The 20,635-nt window shown below is 36.1% G+C and overlaps 1 protein-coding gene across 1 annotated transcript in view; it reads right to left on the bottom strand.

Annotated features, from left to right (window-relative positions):
• Nucleotides 1-8,260: 8,260 nt before the first annotated feature.
• The window catches only part of vih (ubiquitin conjugating enzyme vih), a 14,173-nt gene continuing 1,798 nt past the window's right edge, over nt 8,261-20,635 (bottom strand). The window contains exons 2-4 of the mRNA XM_027359556.2: nt 16,950-17,064; nt 16,211-16,415; nt 8,261-9,497 (exon numbers count right to left, since the gene is read on the bottom strand). Of these exons, the coding sequence (XP_027215357.1) occupies nt 9,382-9,497; nt 16,211-16,415; nt 16,950-17,064 (436 nt within the window). The 3' untranslated portion in view covers nt 8,261-9,381. The remainder of the gene's footprint in view (nt 9,498-16,210; nt 16,416-16,949; nt 17,065-20,635) is intronic.

Raw genomic sequence — 20,635 nt, 5'->3', positions numbered from 1 at the left:
TTTGTTTTTCTGCAGGGTGAGATGACTATGAACAAATGTAGCATACTGACTTTTTCTTGCAACTTTCTAGTTATCATTGTAAATACAAATTTAAGATAATTTGTCAGTGTTATTTCTGGTATCATTTTCGCTTCCATTTAATCCTTAGAACTATTTGAGTCTGTGACTAATGCTATCATCTTTTCTTTATTATACATGTTCTCTCTCTCGCTCTCTCTCTCTATCTATCTATCTATATCTATCTCTCTCTCTTTCTGTCTATCTATTTATCTCTTTTTTCTTTTTTTCTTTTTTTTCTTTCTTTTTTCATTATACTAATGATTTGATCTAAGGTTACGTACACCAAACGAGATGTGGCGAGGCAAATTAATTGAAATTAGAATGTCATGATTCGCCACCTCAGTTTAGTCTCGATATCTGATAAACGTAATGGCGACCCCATATAAAAATGGGAAAAAGCTGAGACGAAGAAGATCTGATAAACGTAGTATGAGAGCGCCCTGCAACACAGGATCCCAGTGACCACATCCACAGAGAGAGTGATGCCATAGCGCCTCTGTGGAAAGAGGTTGCTGCTGCCATGAATAACACAAGTAAGAAGAGTTTTATTCACAGCAATTTGTACATTGGGCTTAGACCCATGGGAATACATTGCTAGGTCATTCGATCTTGCTATTCGAAATATCCACCTAGAGAAAGAGAAATAGAAAACTCATTCAGTATATTACGAAGATCCACAGTCTCTGTTGTAGGTCTCGTATTTCTTGTTGTGGTCAGGCCTCTGTCTGAATAACGAAGTACACAGAGCCTTATCTTGACATTTTCATTTGTCTTCCTAAAATATATAGATTTTTTTTCAGCGTGGTTTAGCAACTCGGGGAATGAATGAATGAAGTTTCGAAAATTTTATGTCCGCGACGATGAATCCCCGGCAGTGCAAATAGGGAATGAATGAATGAATGAAGTTTCGAACGACGATGAATCCCCGACAATGCAAATGCTTCAACGGACGAAATGAATCCGCTCTCGACGAAATGAGGAGCCACTGAGAGCTGATTTCACTCGGCTCGTCTCGCGCGGTGTAAGCTCTGCCTGAAAGCAAATGGCGCAAATAGAAAAGTGTTTGAAAGAGGCACAGGTTTCCAGCAAAAACTTTTCCCATCTGAAGCTCCGCCATGTTGAAAGCAAGGCCGATTGCCGAGTTTGAGCTGCTGCTGATGCTCGGGTGAAATGGCAAATGAAAAAGGATCACCCAGGGATTCGCTTTTGAAAGCAGGCATGGACACAAGCACATACACACGCACGTACATGCACACACACACGCACACATACACACAATAAGAACATGCACACAGGTACTTACTCACAGTAGGAGCACACATACACACAAACACACACACACAGACACACACACCTTCCAGTTGCTTTTGTGTGTTGCAAAGCCTCCGTCACCTAACCGCCGTCACTCTAAACTAGACTTTGTATCTTTCCTCATTCTCTTTTCTCTCTTCCCCTTTTTCTTTTACGTCCAACGTCATTTTCGCCCTTGTCCCCTCCCTGTTCGCTATTACATCTTTCTCTTATTTCCTCTGCTTTCTGCATCCTATTCATCCGTTTCCTTTCTATCTCTTTCTTTCTCTTTATTTCTTCCTCTTTATTCTCGTCTTATGCCTATTTCTTCTTTTATTTTAGTTACTTCCAGAGAATGATATAGAGCGAGGGACAAATTAGGACTATATTTTTGAACTGGAACATATATCTGTATATAGATAGATAGATAGACAGACAGATATATATATATATATATATATATATATATATATATATATATATATATAGATAGATAGATAGATAGATAGATAGATAGATAGATAGATAGATAGATAGATAGACACACACACACACACACACACACACACACACACACACACACACACACACACACACACACGTACACACACACACACACAGACACACACACACACACACACATACACACACACACACACACACACACACACACATACACACACACACACACACACACACACACATATATACATACTTACCGATACGAATTAAGAGAAGTCGACATCCGATGCACAGTGGAAAAACCCGCATTCAAACGCGAACAAGATCCTTTGAACACCCTGTGGAGTATCTTCATGTCCGCCAATTATTAACTGTATCGAAGATGTTATTTTGAGTATTTTCTCTCTCTCGTTCCTTGACTGTAGCCTCTCCCTTCCCTCTCCTTCTTGGTCACTTTATTCGATTTGCAACGATCTCTCATCTGTTCCTCTCTCTCTCTCTCCCTCGCCCTATTCGCGATTCCGTCTTTTTCTTTATCTCGTTCCCTTCTGCGTGTATTGTTTGTTTTCCCTTTTATTTTGGTCAGTCTGCTTCTCTGTCTGTCTGTCTCTGACTCTTTCTCTCTCTCTCTCTCGCTTTCTCTTTCTTTCCCTCTCTCTTTCTTTCTTTCTCTCTTTCTTTCTTTCTTTCTTTCTTTCTTTCTTTCTTTCTTTCTTTCTTTCTTTCTTTCTTTCTTTCTTTCTTTCTTTCTCTCTCTCTCTCTCTCTCTCTCTCTCTCTCTCTCTCTCTCTCTCTCTCTCTCTCTCTCAACCCACACACACGCATACACACTTACTACTTCTGTCAGTCTCTCTCTTTCTCTTCTCCTCTCTTTTCTTCTCATTTCATCTCATCTCATCTCATCTCATCTCTTCTCTTCTCTTCTCTTCTCTTCTCTTCTCTTGTCTTCTCTTCTCTTCTCTTCTCTTCTCTTCTCTTCTCTTCTCTTCTCTTCTCTTCTCTTCTCTTCTCTTCTCTTCTCTCTCTCTCTCTCTCTCTCTCTCTCTCCCTCTCCCTCTCCCTCTCCCTCTCCCTCTCTCTCTCTCTCGGAGGGAGATAGAGAGTGAAAGATAAGCCATGCGATATTTTATGCACATCACGAAGGCCGAATTAGAGGTTAAAGTGAGAAGACAGAGTGAAAGGTCTGAGTTAAGAGATGCATTGGCTGTAAAATCGGTTTTGAGGGCAAAGCTTCAACGCAGCGGAAATGGTGGAAAAAAGAGGACGAAAAAAGTAACAAAAAAATGAGGCATAAAAGGAAGGAGGGAAAAACGAAGACATGAGAAGAAGCATCATGGTGGATAAAGAGGATGTGAAAAGGAGAGAAGAAATAAAGGTAAAATGGAAGGGAAAAAAAGAAGAAAGGATACAAGCAAAGATGGAAGGAAAAGGGAAGAAAATGGAAATAAAATGGGGGAAAAATAAATAGATAAGAGCGAGATGGAGAAGAAAAATACTGAAGCAAATGCAGAAAAAGAAGATAAAGATAAGAAAAACAATTAAAAGAAACAAAAGATAGAAAATATCATGCAACGAAAGGAACAGATAAAGGAAAATAAGAATAAGCATAAGATGCAAAAGAACGAAGAGAACGAGAATAAGTAACAAAAGAAAGGAAAGAACAAAAAGGAGAAAGAATAAGACATTAAAATCCCGAATAGAGTTCACAGTAAAAAAAAAAAAAAAAATGTGACAAAAGATAAACTCCATCATAAAGTATTGCTTTCCTTCTCAAGATTAACACAATTAAGAGTCTGTGTCATTTAGCATCAGTAAATAAATGACTGTCTTGAATGTGTCATATTGCCTCATCCATTTCTATTCTTTATTCTCTCTTCAACCCTGGACCTTATTATGCATATCTTATTAATAGGAATTGATAGTGTAAGCACATATTGTCTCATTGCAGCAGATTAGTGAAACATGGAATTCGCCAATTAAAATAACGTTTTAATACGGAACAAAGTGAGATAATATTGATGATAATGACAGTGATAATGATGATAATGACAATGATAATCATGATGATAATGATTGATAATAAAACAACTATATTTATATTAATAATAATAATTATCATTATCTGTATGATTATCGTTATCATCATTATTTCTGATTATCATTATTATCATTATCATCATTTCATTATCATTACCGTCGTCATTACTATTGATAATAATAATAATAATAATAATAATAATAATAATAATAATAATAATAATAATAATAATAATAGTGATAATATTAGTAACGACAATAATAACTGATAATAATAATGATGATGATAATACTGGCAACAGTAATGTCCACCAACTGCAACTCATTTACTCCACATGCTCAGGTACGCAAAACCACTAAACAAAAGAAAAATGTGAAAATAAAACAGTCTTACAATCAACATTTCAGTTATCTTAAATCGTTGGAAAATGGATTTACAGAAACGAAAATACTATTTCCGAAAATTACGCGATTTAGTGTTAAAAGTAAATTGAAATCGGCTTTCTTGGTGTCACAAACCATTAAAGATACCTACAATTCGTTAGAAAATCGGTTTACACCAAGGATGATCTTGATATAACTGGATTTAACGGTGTTGTTGAACCGGCCCAAAACCGAGTTGTTTACGAGACGGTGCGAGGATCAGTAAACGTCAGCAGGAACTGTTGACAGGAAGCGCCATCTGTTGAGCCGACGATGGATCTCAGGAGGAAAATATGTTTTGATACAGGAGCGAGGAGATGTGCAGTGAGGGCGGGTGTAGAATACTCCAATTATGTTCGAGGGAATATTATTGCAGTAGATGACGGTCTATAGCAGGGATCGGCAACCTTTTGAGCATAGTGCGCTAGTTTATAATTAAGACCTTCTTTGCGTATCTTTTTTTTTCAGCACTGTATACCCAAATATATTTTCCTGCACTTGCATAACATAAATGAAACGTTTTTGTTGCATTTAGTATTTTTCGCAACAAAAAATATAGCTTTTATAATTTTAGATTTATACTCACCATACTGATATCTGTACACACTCAGCTTCAAACAACCCTCAAAGAGAGAGAGAGAGAGAGAGAAAGAGAGAGAGAGAGAGGAGAGGAGAGGGAGGGAGGGAGAGAATGAGAGAGAGAGAGAGAGAGAGAGAGAGAGAGAGAGAGAGGGGGGGGAGAGGGAGAGGGAGAGGGAGAGGGAGAGGGAGAGGGAGAGGGAGAGGGAGAGGGAGGGAAAGGGAAAGGGAAAGGGAAAGGGAAAGGGAAAGGGAAGGGGAAAGGGAGAGGGAGAGGGAGAGGGAGAGGGAGAGGGAGAGGGAGAGGGAGAGGGAGAGGGAGAGGGAGAGGGAGAGGGAGAGGGAGAGGGAGAGGGAGAGAGAGAGAGAGAGAGAGAGAGAGAGAGAGAGAGAGAGAGAGAGAGAGAGAGAGAGAGAGAGAGAGAGAGAGAGAGAGAGAGAGAGAGAGAGAGACGCTGTTAATATCTGCAGGTCAGAATTACAATGAGCAAAAAGATTTGAGCTAAGACCGAAACGGCACGAATGGTCGAGATTTAAGCTCTATACTGATCAAAGGAAAAGTTGATAGAGAAAGTTCACTGTGAAAAACTCCCCTTGAAATAGATGTTAACTTATTTCTATTTTTTTTGTAAAATGGCAAACTGAAGACTAGAATTGACAAACTTTTGTTGTTGTTTTTTTAGTGTGGCATTTTGAAATACTTTCTTTTATTTTGTTAGTTAAATATAATATTTGTGAAGAAAAAGAACTTTCCATTTGATTTTTTCTAACGGCAGTTATAGATAAAAGAACTTTCTATTCGATTTCTTCTAACGGCAATTATATTATATATTGGTAAATAAAATCAGGGTCGCTTGTTTCTGTTGCTTGCTTTTTACATTTTTCCTTTATTCCTTTTAACTGTTATTCTTGGTACTTTCATTTTCAGAAGTTTTATTTTTATTATTACTGTAATTTGTTGGAACTGTTTATGCTGAAATCAAAACACTTTGTTACGTGAACTTCTGATATAAATGAGTCTTCACTTAAACATCCACAAATCACATCTGAAAAGCTACAATGTAGGGTTCAACTTATTTGAATCAAGAATAATAATGTTAGTGATATTGTAGATACACAAGACCAACCTTTTATGTATTAATCTTTCAAGTAATAAAGGAAGTGAAAGCTCTAGAATAAAAGATATCAGCTGATCATTATTCACTACAGACAGACTAGCGACCGGTTTGTGCGAGGCCTAACCCAATGAAAATTCATTATGCAGACGTATAAGAATGTCCGTATAAATAACCAATGGCGGATGGCTAGATCAGTAGCAGCTCGAGGTGTCATGGCGTCTGTTTTGATGATTGTTCAGTGAAAATATAACTATTAAAATAATTATTTTCCATCTTGAAAACTGAAGACCAATATGATCGACCATGTTCACAACAGCCAACTTTTGTGACGTCATCTAAATAAACCCCATGTTTTTTTTCCAAAACATAGAATCAGGCGCCATGACACCTCCTGGAGTTGCTATTGATCTAGCCTCTCCCTGTATCATAGGCATAGGAAGGTATTTCAAAGTGGAGAGGGGGCAAAGTAGGTTCCCCAAAAAACAGCCGGAGGTGGGGTCCAGGGGTAGAGCCCTGGTGTGGGACGAGGGGACGAAACCCGCTGAAGTTCCTGGAATTTAATTTATGCACTACAATGTCTGACATTTTTATTAAGATGATACTTGACATAATGGCTCACCATTATCAAAAACCAACTCAGGAATTTCACTGTCTATTTACAGGGAATATACTCAAATGTTGAGGAGTTGGGGGGAACAGAGTTTGCCCCTCCCCCCCCTCCATTATAGAATGGGGGCAGTCACCCCCCCTGCCCCCCCCTTTTCCTATGCCTATGTATACATAAAAATAAATGTATATATGCTGTAGAGACAACTAAATAAATTATATATATATGTATATGTTATATTATATATATATATATATATATATATATATATATATATATATATATGTATATGTATATATATAAAATTATATATATATGATAGATAAGCATTTATTTCTGCGTATATGGATGTCTGTATATGCAAATATTCATTGGGTCGGACCTCACACAATTTTAACAAACCGGCTCTAGTAGTAGTTCCTGCTCAAGGAGAGTAGGCATCCTCTTTTCGTTTCAATTTTGTTTCACCACAAACTTCTTTTGCACACAGCAATGTTTACAGCAAACTTATTTTCATTTACATTTCTTGAATCATGTTTCTTTTGGTTAGTGGGAGGAAATTCATGGATTTAAGTTTCCTATTACTGGATCTGGTGCCAGGGTAGGGTATTTACATAGTCAAATTTTGCTTCTAAAGTAACAGGAATATTACCTCATTATGTAGACAAAATGGGAAGGAGGCAAGATTCTTTGTCTTCATTACTATTTCAATCAATTTTGAATAAGAATTTACTCTATTTTCTTTTTTCCTTGGAACATCAAAAACAAAGTAATCTCTAATTGCTTGGGTAGTTTTAATGAATTCTCCTCACTGATAAACTTACAGGTTATCAAAAAAAGACAAAGAAAAAAAATGTAAACCAGGTCCTGTCACTCCAAGCTGACAGGACCTGGTATTAGGATGTGCAACATATCCATTAATCTGGGTCCTACTATCTCATGTTTCCATGTACTTATGGATATTATTGAATATACTGCATCTGGGAAATGGTTCCTACTATTTCTGCTGTTTATACTATTTACTTTCAAAGTATCAATATTATTTTTGTCCTTTTAACATTTTCTTCGTATTTTAATTAGTAAATTTACAATTACTATAACTGTCTTTGTTTTATTACTATTGGCAAAAGGAAAAAAAAATATGAAAATTGTGAACTTATAAGAGCATTCTTCAGCAATGCTTACTCCGGTTATAGAGCAATGGCTCTGGTTAGTACTTCACTGTTACATTTTTCAAATTCTTCCACATATTGTTTAAATTAGTTTAGTTATTACTGAATACTGGTAACTTAAAATAGTGCTAGTAAATTTTCTTTTATCATTTTAACTTGGATTTAATAGTTATTAATTTTCTTTGGTTTTAACTTGGATCGAGTATTTTCATAAATTTTGCAGTTATTACTTTTGTAATAATTGCAATGTATGGCCTATCATACATACTACTTGGCAAAATCAATTAGCTTACCTGAGGGTGTATCAGTTAGCCCAAGCAATACATAAAACCCATGGTGAATGAATGGATAGGGCCACAGTATTAAAGACATATTATTACTTCTGTTTACAAGCCCTGAAATTCCCTTTACTGAACCAAAGAAAATATCAGCAGCCCAGTTTGTGATTTTAGGACACAAAAGTTGAGAATTATCAGTATACAAGGAGGGCTGTAAGAGCAATCAAAAAAACATTTTACGAAAACATGTTTATTTCCTAAAGTTGTATATATTCATTTATATATATCTATATATATTTATTCAGAAGACAGTGTTAAAATGAGTGCCTAAAACCAGAAATCAAATGCCTGTTGGAATAAAAAAAGGAAACTCCATACAAAATGTACTGGTTGTAGATTATATACAAATAATAATAATGATCATAATCATCTAAATAATGACAACATTAATAATAATGAAAATAAATAAAAAATAAACCAATCCCTCATTTTGTCTGGACAGAAAGATTTGATAAAAGTAAAGTATATAGGAAAAAGTAGGACGTGCAAAATTGAAGAGGGAGAAAGCTCATAGCCAGAAAATACCCGATTGACTGCGCTGTCCGACAAAGCTGATCACGACAGGTCAGATTATGGATTCCTTTCCCAATCTTAGTCTTATCTTTAACGTATTGCCCTCACCAAGAAGAGTCAACCTTGAACCTAGCTAAATGAGATCATTGTGAAGCAGAACTTTTTAAATGTAAATGAAACACATTATGAGTAAAGTTAAACGTTAGTAGCATATCATTGGCATCAGCTTATATTAATAAACTTTAATATGTTAAGCACATTGCAGACAGTATACTTTGAAATAGAGAATCCCCTCCCCCCTAAAAAATATAAAAGTACTAAAAATGAAACTTGTAAATGAGTAAATGCACTTGGTTACGTTTATATGGTTAAATGAGCAATATTTAGTTAACAGTAATTATTTTGACAATTTCATAACAGAAAATGTTAATTTATAATGATTAAATAAAAGACCAGAGTGCACTAATGCCTTACTTAATATTTATACTGCATTCAGCACTTAAATACAAGAATAGTTAAGGCCACATTAACTGATTAAAAAAGGGATCACAAAATTACCTGTATTTAGCTAGTAAACATATGTATAAAAATTTCTATGAAAGGCTAAATAACGGAAGGCTTCCTTACATCACAATACAAAAAATCAGACTATTAACTCCAAGCACACTGCTGACCCATGTCGAACCGTCCCTCGGCTAGAACACAGGCCAGAAACATCTAAAGACAATATACAAAAGTGCCATGCTGTGAGTTAGTATTCTGACAAAGCTCCCCCTAAAGGACTATTTCTCGTCCACATTATTCTTCTTGTACTGTTCTACCAGGTGCTTCTTGTATGCCACTTGGTTGGCCCAGAGTTCAGCTGCATGGCCATTCAGGGGACTGTCATTGTTAGGCTCTGGAAGAGAAAAATATACAACTTAAATCCCTTTGATTGAATCATTTTACCTCAGAAAAGTATCAAAGTAAAATTCAGAACCTGGAAACAGTGTTAATAGTTGCAGAGTTTGGAGCCTTTTTTTCTTTTCTTTTTTAATAATAAGAGCAAAAAAATATGTATATTTTTTATCAGTTAAGTTTTGAGACCATTAGCTATTATGGGAGCAAAATAAAAAATAATAATAATTAGTTGTTAACCTATATGACCATATGTCAACTAGGAAATATTGAAATTCAGCCATTGTTCCTAATTCATTATGTGAGGGAAATCTCATACTTCATATTAAGTAATAATTTTCAGAGATTCAAATTTGTGATTGCACAATGTTAAAAAGAATGTTAACCATTATATACCCTCTAATCATTTTAAATAAACCAAGTTTGAAGATGAATCTGGGAATCATTCTTAAAGCATTACCTTATCAAAATTATCATAATCATTTTTAGCAGCATTGGTATTTTCAAATATGTAAACCAAGGAAAAGATATAGCATTGAATATTTATTTAAATTCTGGCCTTTCACCTTCCTCCACTTTAGATATGTGCTTAACCCAACCATGAGAGCTTCTCCATGCAATAGCATGCATGGGGAATCGGCTGCTCAGGGAAAAAATAAGCACGGCAAGCATAAAATTGCCCATCCTCTATGCTCTTGACTGTAGCATAAACAATCTTTTTTAGGTAATGAGGTTTAAAAGAGGTTCTAAGCCTACTTTGATAATCTATTATTCCTCACTGAATGCAGCCAGGCCAACATATTCTAGGAATGACTTGCCATGAGTGCACAAAGTTCTTGGAGGGTGAGTAGACTCAGCGGCCATTTAGGAACGGGCTTTTGCATTATTTCCTGTGACAGACAAGTTTGGAATGTACCACTTATGAGCCATGACTTGAAGAGTGCAAGTTCCAAGGAGGACACTATTTCCATGCTCAGGATCCTATTCCTGCCCACTGTGACCACCGGCACAGGTTGTAATACAGAAAATTGTCAATTACCTAGGAGTGGACTATCTCACCCCATTCCTGATATTTTCTGGTGGAATTTCTTTCCATTTCTATTATTTTTATTACTGTTAATATTAACAGTATTCTCATGCCATAAAAAACAAGGAATAGAGTAAATAGGTGCGATAAGGCAGTCTTGTACATGATTCCACTTAATGTGTGTTTGATACACCAAATACCATATAGATAGAATGATAGATAAAGAGGTGAGGTGAGAGGCTTGCAGCTGTAGTTCTATTCAAATATACTTAATTAAAATGGAACAAGTTCAAGCACAGAACTCAAATCGATAATATATTAAAGTATTGCAGAAAGAACACAAAAATTTGCACTTGCAGTAGTAGCTTCTATAAGGATGTTATAATTTGTTAGAATTGGATTATGAAGTTGAATATGGCAAAATCAATACATTTCATAGGAGTTTAATGATCCTATCCACATCAATCAACCACTTAATGATCCTGCAAATTTTTTATAAACATTAGCGATTTGCATACCAAATGGGGTAAAGAAACTTATTTCCACAATTACTTATTTGCCATAGTTACCTTACCAGAAGCCATACCTCTCTTTCAATGTATAAATAGTTTATGTAATCCTGTATGACAAGTTTAACCCATTGACACCAGGAGGGCATGCATACATGGCCTGTCCAAGGTGTTTTTCATTTTGTTTACACATCTATGCCTCCACAAGGGCTTAGTCATTACCAAGTTTCAATTACTATGCCTTGGCTATTTATGCAGTTCCTTAAATTTTGGGGAACAATGTATTTTTATTTCTATTGGGACTGCTACTAGTTATAATAATGATGTAATAAGAATAAGGACAGTATTAGATATAAAAACTTTCAAAAACTCATAGCATGTGGTAAATAGATGATTTTCAGTTGGATATGTCTTGTTATTGATTCCTTATTGAAAAAGAACTTGAGGATAGTTAATGATTAATGGTTAAAACAAATATGTGTGCTCGATATCAAAAAGCATCCGTGAAGCAACAAAATCTACAGTTGATAGTGGATGCAAATGGTGCACTGGAAATACACAGTTTACTCATTTTAAACAGTAGCCCTTTAGAGGAAGACATAAGAAAGTGTTAAGTGTAGCATCTTTCGATAATACCAAATGTTCCGTTCATTTGCAGTCTATTAATTTTTCTATATTTGTAGCTAACATAAATTAAAGAGCAATAAAAATGATTTAAAACAGAGAAAAATGGATAGTGATCAGTAACCTATGACAGTAAACCACAGACCAAATCTTCCGTAGACAATATAAACATTCAGAACTTATAAAAAATATACAACTGCTGGTCAATAATGTGCCAAGATTAGTGGCATTAATATACACTGGGTGGTTATTCCAAGCATTTTACATCCCATCTGGATACAGTCTATTTAGATATATTAAAAATTATGAGATGAATTTACTATATACAGTTCATAGCCTAACATGCTCAATGTTTGGTCTCATTTGTTTTTTCAATTATACCCCCCACCCCCTAAAAAATGGAATTCATGGATTCAATATTATAATTTACAATGTAATTCATGTTAATTCTTTTTTAATATCTTTTGTCTTAATTTAAAAGTTTATATTTTAACACTATTACCCTTTAAATTCTGGGTACAGCTATAGCTGTCATGATGTAATGGCCAAAACATGTATACATGTCAGTGTGTTAAATTTCAACTCATATAGCATTATAATGGTTAATGGTTAATGGTTGAAACAAATAAATGTGCTAGACATCTAAGGTCATACAGCACTATGATAAAGTATATGGTGAAAAGGGTAAATGAGTTCACGTTTAGTATAATGGGCATTAAATGTCAAAAGTTATAGTTATGAGATAGTATGATAGGGAAAAGGGTAAATAGGGAGTGCAAATGACGTAAACTGAACATTAATAAAGGGAAGGGTTAAGGGTTAAGGCGATCAGATGGAATGGGGTGTATCTGTTACTGGGGAAGCTATAGTAACATAGCTTTAAGTAAAACCTGATAAAAGAGCCATTATGAAATAATCAATGGTTAATACAGGTAGAGATGGCTGTTGGAGAAGTATCAGGAGAAGAGTCTGGGGATTAGATAAGGGGACTAGGGAAGGAGGAAGAATAAGAAGAGTGTCAGGAGGGGAGAAATCCGGAGGAGGACACTGTTGCGACATAAGGGATTCATGTGGGTAGCCAGGTAGGAGAGGTAAGGATAATGGAGAACAAAAATGCAGCAGCAGCAGCAAAGAACTGCTTTGGAATAGGGAAAGAAAAAACCTTGTCTTCGTGCTTCCTGTCTAGCCTCACGTAGAGTGAGGCCTAGTTTGAATGTGAACTGCTACCTCACATTCAAGCTTACAGGTAGGGCAGTTCCTATAAAATATGTTATAGGAGTCACCACAGTTGGCACATGTATGTGACTGAACAGGGCAATTTGAATGATCATGACCAGGTTGGGCACACACAGGGCAGAGGGCTGTGGAGCGACAGTGTTTGGTTGGGTGGCCAAAATGCCAACATTTCTGACATTGGTGAGTAAGGGGTCAATATGGTAGGACATGGTAGGACAATCCACCAATATAAACTTCATGGCAATATTGACATGGGACTTACGCTCGCCTCTGGAAGGAATAATTTAGAACTGTACTGCCAGTGCATCATAATCAATAAGGCAGTTAAGTAGGTTATTTTAACTATCTGACCAGTATAAGACAGTAGAGTAGTGAAACGGGTAGAGGGAGAGGAGTAAATGGGATATGATAGGGATTGAAAGAAGGGGAAAGGGTTATGAACAAAAGATGATTAGATCAAATGGAGGGTATCTATCCGTCTGATAAAGGAGTACAAGTTCTCAATTGAAAGGGTGGGGGATTCCGTTGGGATATCCGATGGGCTGGGGGGTTGGGGAAAAGAGGAAAAGGAAAAGTGAGGGTAGGATAGCAGTATATATGGGTGTGACCTATTTGTTAACGAGCAAGAGCAGTTTCACAGTGTCTGTTCAGGCACTATAGGGCTAAGCAAGGAGAAATGGCAGGTTTTATAGTTTGCAGTTTATTGGTGGTCAAACCTAACTGGAAAGATTGCCAACAGTTATATAGGAAAGTTTTGAAGTGGGGCTAGTAGTCGGTGGCTGATATGTGAGAAAAGCGGTATTGCTGGGTTGTGGGCAAGGCGGCAATGTGTGCCAAGGTATCTGCTTATTCATTAACAGAGATCCCAGCATGACTAGGGGTACAGCAAAATTGACTGATTTCAGTTGTGTACACATAAAATAACTGGTCTTACATCTCATGGACCATAGAGTTCATAGGATGTATGGAATATATGAGTGATGTTGAGTTGCATGATAATGCAGGATCAGGAAGACATGCATTGTAAAGCAAAGAAATGGCAAGTGATTCTGTTGTAAGGATGCTCTATTTAGGAGAAAGGGGAAAGTACTAAGTGTGAGAAGGAAAGACTACAGAAAACCAGTACCAGAGATGGAGTTGGAGCTGTTTGTATTGACATTGGTACTGGAGGAGTGAACAAGCATGAAATCAGGAGGTTAGTGAGAGGCTAGTAAAACTGCCCTACTCAGCATAACACACATTAACGAGCAAGTGAGAAGCAGGTCATTCTCGTTCGCTCAGTAATTGCCTTACAGATCTGTGTCAGTGTAGATAACAAACCATAGCATTAAAATATATTAAAGTTGTGGGATATAAGTATACTTCAATGCACATTCTACCATGCATATCTATTCCAGGAGTCACTGATACATTCTTGGACATGAACTAAGTATAAATAATAAACAAGTAAGAAAGTATCACCAGACTGACATGATTAAAGTACTATTATGTGAAAAGGTAGCTGCTTCATGTCAAATTACTAAGCAGTTACGATCTCTAACTGATAGGACACTGTTGTGACATAAGGGAGTAATATGGGCATCTGAAAAGGAACAGAAGTAGGGGGAGAAAGTAGGGAGAATAACGCATATGGAAAGGGAAGGATCGATGGTGGGAGAGAGTGGGAGGAAGAAGGGTAAGGGAGACATGAGGATGATGGATATCAGCTTGCTTTTGAAAGTAGAGGAAACAGGATTAGAAAGACTGGAGAGTGGATGAGGTAGAGGACCATTCTCTTGGGTCAAATTTGGGAAGTTTTGCATGTCATCAAGAGTTTCTGGAGGGGAATTCGGTGGAGAGGTTTGAGAAATGAAGGCTTTACTTTGAGGAGGAGTGGAGGGGACAGATGCCCAAGGAATAGAGGAAGAGATGGGTGTAGGAGAAAATGTGGTAGAAGATGGGGTGGAACTTTTGGATTGCCTCGAGCAACAGGTAAAATGAGGAGGGGGGAGTAAACACCAGGGAAGTGGTAGAGATTGGAGTATATGGATTTAAAATGGCAAAACAATTGAACTGGGAGAGAAGAGGGTAGAAAATGAGGAAAACTGGGAAGGAGGAGCAGATGGAGAGGAGGCTATTTGGAGAGTGAAGGCGTGGTTCAATTGGCCTTGTCTTCATCTAGGTCCCGACTTGTGTGAGTGTCTAGCCAGGCGTTGTGTTTCAACTGCCGGAATAGAATGCACATCCATCTCATTTAACCCATTACTGTCGGTATATTTTGAAGCCAAAAATAAAAGATTCCAGGCAGCTACAAAATCGGCACGCAGGGCTGGCCCGGCCGAGGCCTGCTGCTGCGTCGGACTGTGAGCCCCGATACAGTGTTTATTTTTTGGGGTGTCTCATTTGTGGGAGGCCCATCATTACTGGGTTAAAGAACAAGGAGCACAAGGACTTATTCCCTATTTTTGCTGTAGTCTTGTTTTTTTTTGGTGCATATTTTTAGAAGACAGAACAAACTAATTTACTGATTCAAAAATTATGAATGCTAGTCTGATGGGCCGTCAATGGGGTGTAGATGCTCAGTTTCAAATTAGCCATTTCTTGTTATTTGTTTTTGGTTCCTTTGAAATTCTTTTCCTAAATAGTCCATTTAGTTGAATTACTAGTGACAATTGCAATACAGGGATTAATCTTGTAGGCAGTGTTAATTCCACTGGTATTCAAGTGGCACCTCAACTCTCCCAAGTGAAGAGCTTGTAGGCCTGCCTATAAAAACTCCTCTTTCCAATGTTATTTCTTCTTTTCCTGCAGGTGCATTTTTACGGATTTTAAGTTTTCAATAACATCTCTTTGGGTAATTTACACTCAGTAACAATAAACAAAACTGTTATTTGTTTACATTTTGGTATTTTAAAATTTTCTATAACAAACCTTATGCTACAGGTAACAGTGGGCAGGAATTGGTTCCTGTGCTCAGACAGTGCTCCCAGGCTTAGCTCACAGTTGGTACACTCCAGCCTCATTTACTGGTGGTCATAATACAAGAGCATCTTCCAAACAAACCACAGAGAATCTCCCACTCATAACAAGTCATTCCCGTCACCCAACACTTGACAACAATATCCTATTGAGCTTTTCCTATCACATGCCCCTTTGCCAATTTTTTTCATAAGACTTCCCTGTCACCTAGATCAAAAAGATCACGGTAGTATTATAAGAGAAATTAGAATTCTGAAAATCTAAGACATGTTGCCAACTGACTTTAATTCTATTACAAATAACTAAGAAATTATTACAAATGGTAAAAAAAAATTAAGTTAGGGGGGTGGGGTTACATACCTCCAAGTAATGACTGGATCGAGAGGAGAATCGACCGCACATCATACGATGCAGACCACTTCTCTTTTAAGATGTCTAGACAGATGTTGCCATGGCGGTCGACATTTGGATGGAAACATGGGGTAACAAACTTGACTGTTGGTGCGCTGTATGGATAACTACAGGGGAATTCTAGAGAGAGTTTGTAAGACAGACCCTCATACACCTGAAACAAGCATATCAAATGAGTAAAAGTGGATTGCATTTCAGTATAATATGGTTTGTGCAATATGAAAAACATGTATTTTGTAAATCTGAAATCATACAGAATCTGCTTGAAATTTTTGACAATTCCTAAGAGGAAAAGGAAGAAGAAGAAGAAGAGGAAGAAGAAAAAAAAAAAAAGGGGGGGGGGGGAGAAGAAGAAGAAGATGAATAGAAAAACACAACACCATGTTGATACTATGGTAGCAAAACCCACAATGCTCAAACTAGATTTATTGAGGAAAGTGAGACAACAGACCTGAAGATGGAATCGAGGATGATTCCGAAACTGTTGTCTCACTTTCCTCAATAAATCTAGTTTGTGCACTGTGGGTTTTTCTACCAAGAAGATGATGAAAGAAATATATAATGATAATCTTCCAACATACAATAGTAATAATATGTTATCAAAATATAGTTCTAATATTATATAAAAGTTTAGTATGCAAGTACACAAGGTTGATAAAAAATGCAAAGTTTCACTCAGGAATCCTACCGTGGACGCAGGACCAGTGATTGTGCCGATCCATTTGAAGAGATTGTCACCATCTGGGAATGCAGAGATGCCTTTGTTTGCCGCCATCATCAAAGTCATGAGCTCATGTTGGAGTCTGTAGAGGAAACGGAAGTTTTAGAAAAAAACAGACATTTGTTACAAGTAAAGAAAATGCAATGGTACATAAAGGCAGTTCTCTTGATCATTCTAAGTGGCATAACATTGCATTTTTTGTTTCAAACCTTTGGTTATTGTTGCTTTTCACCCAATACTTCATTCAATGATTAATTTGCATATCTCAAGAGGCAGCCGCTCTCTATATTCTACCCAAATGCTTTTGTTTTAACACACTGCCATATGTACCACTGGTAGTACACTTTTTTTTTTTTCAAGATTCCAACACACTCTAGAGGAAAAATAAGGGACAACTCAGAATATATTTTTTAAAATGAAATTAAGTAAAACTTTTCATTCATGACAAGAGACATTTTGAAAAAAGAAAATAACTCTCATGGTGACAAGACCAACAAACAGCAGAATCCTTGGACAATCAACTAAATATTCTATTATTATGAAGCCCAAGGGTAATCATTCCCAAAGAATGCAAGAGCCATGTTACATCCTTTCATTTTATTCTATACAAATGGTGATGGTTTTAAAAATAGTCTCCTAGATTTTGAAGCTATATAACTGCACTTTTTTCATTCATCCTAAGGAGCTGATAGCAACTTGTGCACCTTTTTCCATTTGCTTTACTTTCACCCTACAATTAAACAAGAAAACAAAGTGATTTTTACTGCCCAGAAAGAAACTCCAACAGAATTTTACAGAATTCCATGTATGAGCCCCTTATGGCTTCAAGCACAGCAAGTGTTACAGCTTTTGTTTCTTTATACATACCTGGATACTTACTAAAATTAATCCAGCCACGGAAAGGCAATAAAATAAAATTATAGAAAGTAACATACAATTAGAAACACTTTAGGTTTGCTAAGCTTCAAGATACCACTGTACTTCCCTTTTATACATATTACTTACACATCACTTATAAGTAAAACAACTCTGAGTTATAACACAAACAAAATAAAACCGTCCCAGTCAAATCCTCCCATAGTTGCACTGAGATGTACAAGCAGAATTCAATACTGCTGTATACAGTATAAAGTGTTTAGTATCAATCATCAAAATTATTATACTGTAATAATGTGGTTGGAGTGTAACCAGGGGTCAAACTTGAGAAGTTATTATTTTCTTTTCTTTACCAATTGTTCTTCCTTGCTACCTCTCTTTTTGTCCCCTGGCTACACATCATTCTACACTATTGCACTCCGACCTGTTAAATAAGGAGGCCATATAACATCAAGAGATCTCCATTTTCCTAATCCTTTAGTACCAAGTTCAGAATTTCATTTCCTACCCCAAAACCCCCCTCTACACACACACACACACACACTGTGGAAAGGTATGAATGAGAACGAATATCTTCACAATACAAGAGATGTATTTAACCGGTTTCGATTATATCTTTGTCAGAAATACATGTATTTCTGACAAAGATATAACTGAAACCGGTTAAATACATCTCTTGTATTGTGAAGATATTTGTTCTCATTCATACCTTTCCACATTTATCAACATGAATACGGTTCACACACACACACAAAAAAAAGATTCCGCTCTTTGTGGATTGAGGAACCATACTGAGATTCCCTCGGTTCAATATCTACACAGACCTACCTTCTCCCACATTAATCATGCTATGATTTATTATACTATACCTTATTGTTAAATTGGATCCCATGCAGAAGACTTGAATCTCTCACTAGGGCAGTCAGTCCAGATACCAGGATGATTACACAATACAATAAGCAAATTGTCTAAAATACCGACATACACAGTTTTATTTTCAAAGTTTACACTGGAAACCGTAAAAACACCGCTGATGACAGTGAAGATGAACACACCTGTAGTATCATGCCCAATGGAATTTATAATCTACTTTACCTTACAAAGAAAATTGGTGCTTTTGCTGAAAGAAAGAAATATGAAAAAGAAGAAAAGGGACAGAGGCTTTGCACTTAGACCAAACGCAACCTGCCAGGACTATTTCTCCAAAATCCTCCAGGCCCTTAAGAATAAGAATAAATCTTATTGCTAGGCAACTGGTAAATAATACATCCAATTTTACCTACATTCTTAAATATTGCAAGACACAATACTTGTGGAATTCTACAGTAACATTCATACAATGTATAGGCCTATCTCAACACTGGAACACTGGAATATTTTGAAGTAATAGGGCTCAAGCAGCTGTGTAGAATTACTAATTTTTGAAAGAAAGAAAGAATGAAAGAAAGAAAGAGAAAGAAGGAAAAAGAAAGAAAGAAAGGAAAAAGAAAAAAAAGAAAAAAAGAAGGAAAAAGAAAAAAAGAAAGAAAGAAGGAAAAAAAAGAAAGAGAAAGAAGGAAAAAAAAAAGAAAGAATGAAAAAAAAGAAAGAAGGAAAAAGAAAAAAGAAAGAGAAAGAAAGAAAATGAAAGAAAAGAAAAAGAAAAAGAAAGAGAAACAACAAAAAAGAAAAATAGAAAAGAAAAAACAAAGAGAAAGAAAAAAAAAGACAAAGAAGGAAAAAAAGAAAAAGGAAAGAAAGGAAGGAAAAAGAAAAAGAAAGAAAGAAGGAAAAAGAAAGAGAAAAAAGAAAGAAAGAAAGCGAAATCTTTTTGCTTAAGTTGCACATGTGATGAGGATATGAACTACACAGTAAAAATCTTCTGCACCTGTTCTAGCCTAATTATATACAACCATACTATGTACAAGCTTTGGCTATGAAAAGTTCCAACACCAGTACATTACAGAAAAAAAAAAAACTAACCTTTATCAATTAATTTTCCAATTCTATATCTTTATTTTCATGATAACACTTTCTCATCTACTTCAGTAATTATTCACTCAAGGACTAAGTCAAGTTTTGATCTAATGACATTCCTAATACATCAAGTCTACAATCTTCCTCGAGTACATGTGAAGTGCGTAGACTGTGGTATTGTTTTCTCTGTAGCTTTGCTGAATTTGGTATGTGACTGTAGACGTAACTTTATTTTGAACATTTTTTTTTTTCTTTTATATAGCTAATAGTTGATACATCTTTATAAGACACCTGCAGTGGTTTTCATAAGATTTTTTCTTGTAATTTCACTGGTTGTCATCTTTCCAAATCGATTCAAAACTCAATGTGCTTGTGACAGACAACCTACTGTCTTAAGTCAACCAATGAGGGTGTTGTATTGTCAAGCAACTGCAGCACCTTCGTGAATGAAGATGTGGTAGAAATTGGTTAGCCTTAAGTGGAGAACCTACAGGTGCAGAGGCTGTGTCTAGGTTCATACACTTTTTTGGCATCAAAATTCCATGACTTTCCTAAGAGGTTTGGGCAATTTTTCCATGATACTTTTCATTTTTCCTTGAGCATTTGATGTATATTCATGATATATATATCCAATTACAACAGGTACAATGCCTGTAATTCAAAATTGATGTCAAATATACACAATTTAAGTAATGACTTGTGAAGGTGCTTTCTGGATCAGCATGTATCAGTTCAGACTATGTAATTTTTCAAATCTTAATTCAGTTACCAAGGTTTATTTTGCTTTCTTTCTGAAGTGTCTCAGAATAAAGAAAGAAAAA

This window comes from Penaeus vannamei, chromosome 28, assembly GCF_042767895.1.
Source record: "Penaeus vannamei isolate JL-2024 chromosome 28, ASM4276789v1, whole genome shotgun sequence".
In the NCBI taxonomy this organism is placed as follows: Eukaryota; Metazoa; Arthropoda; class Malacostraca; order Decapoda; family Penaeidae; genus Penaeus; species Penaeus vannamei.
The sequence above is the reverse complement of the archived record's forward strand: the minus strand, read 5'-3'. Positions and strand labels throughout refer to the sequence as shown.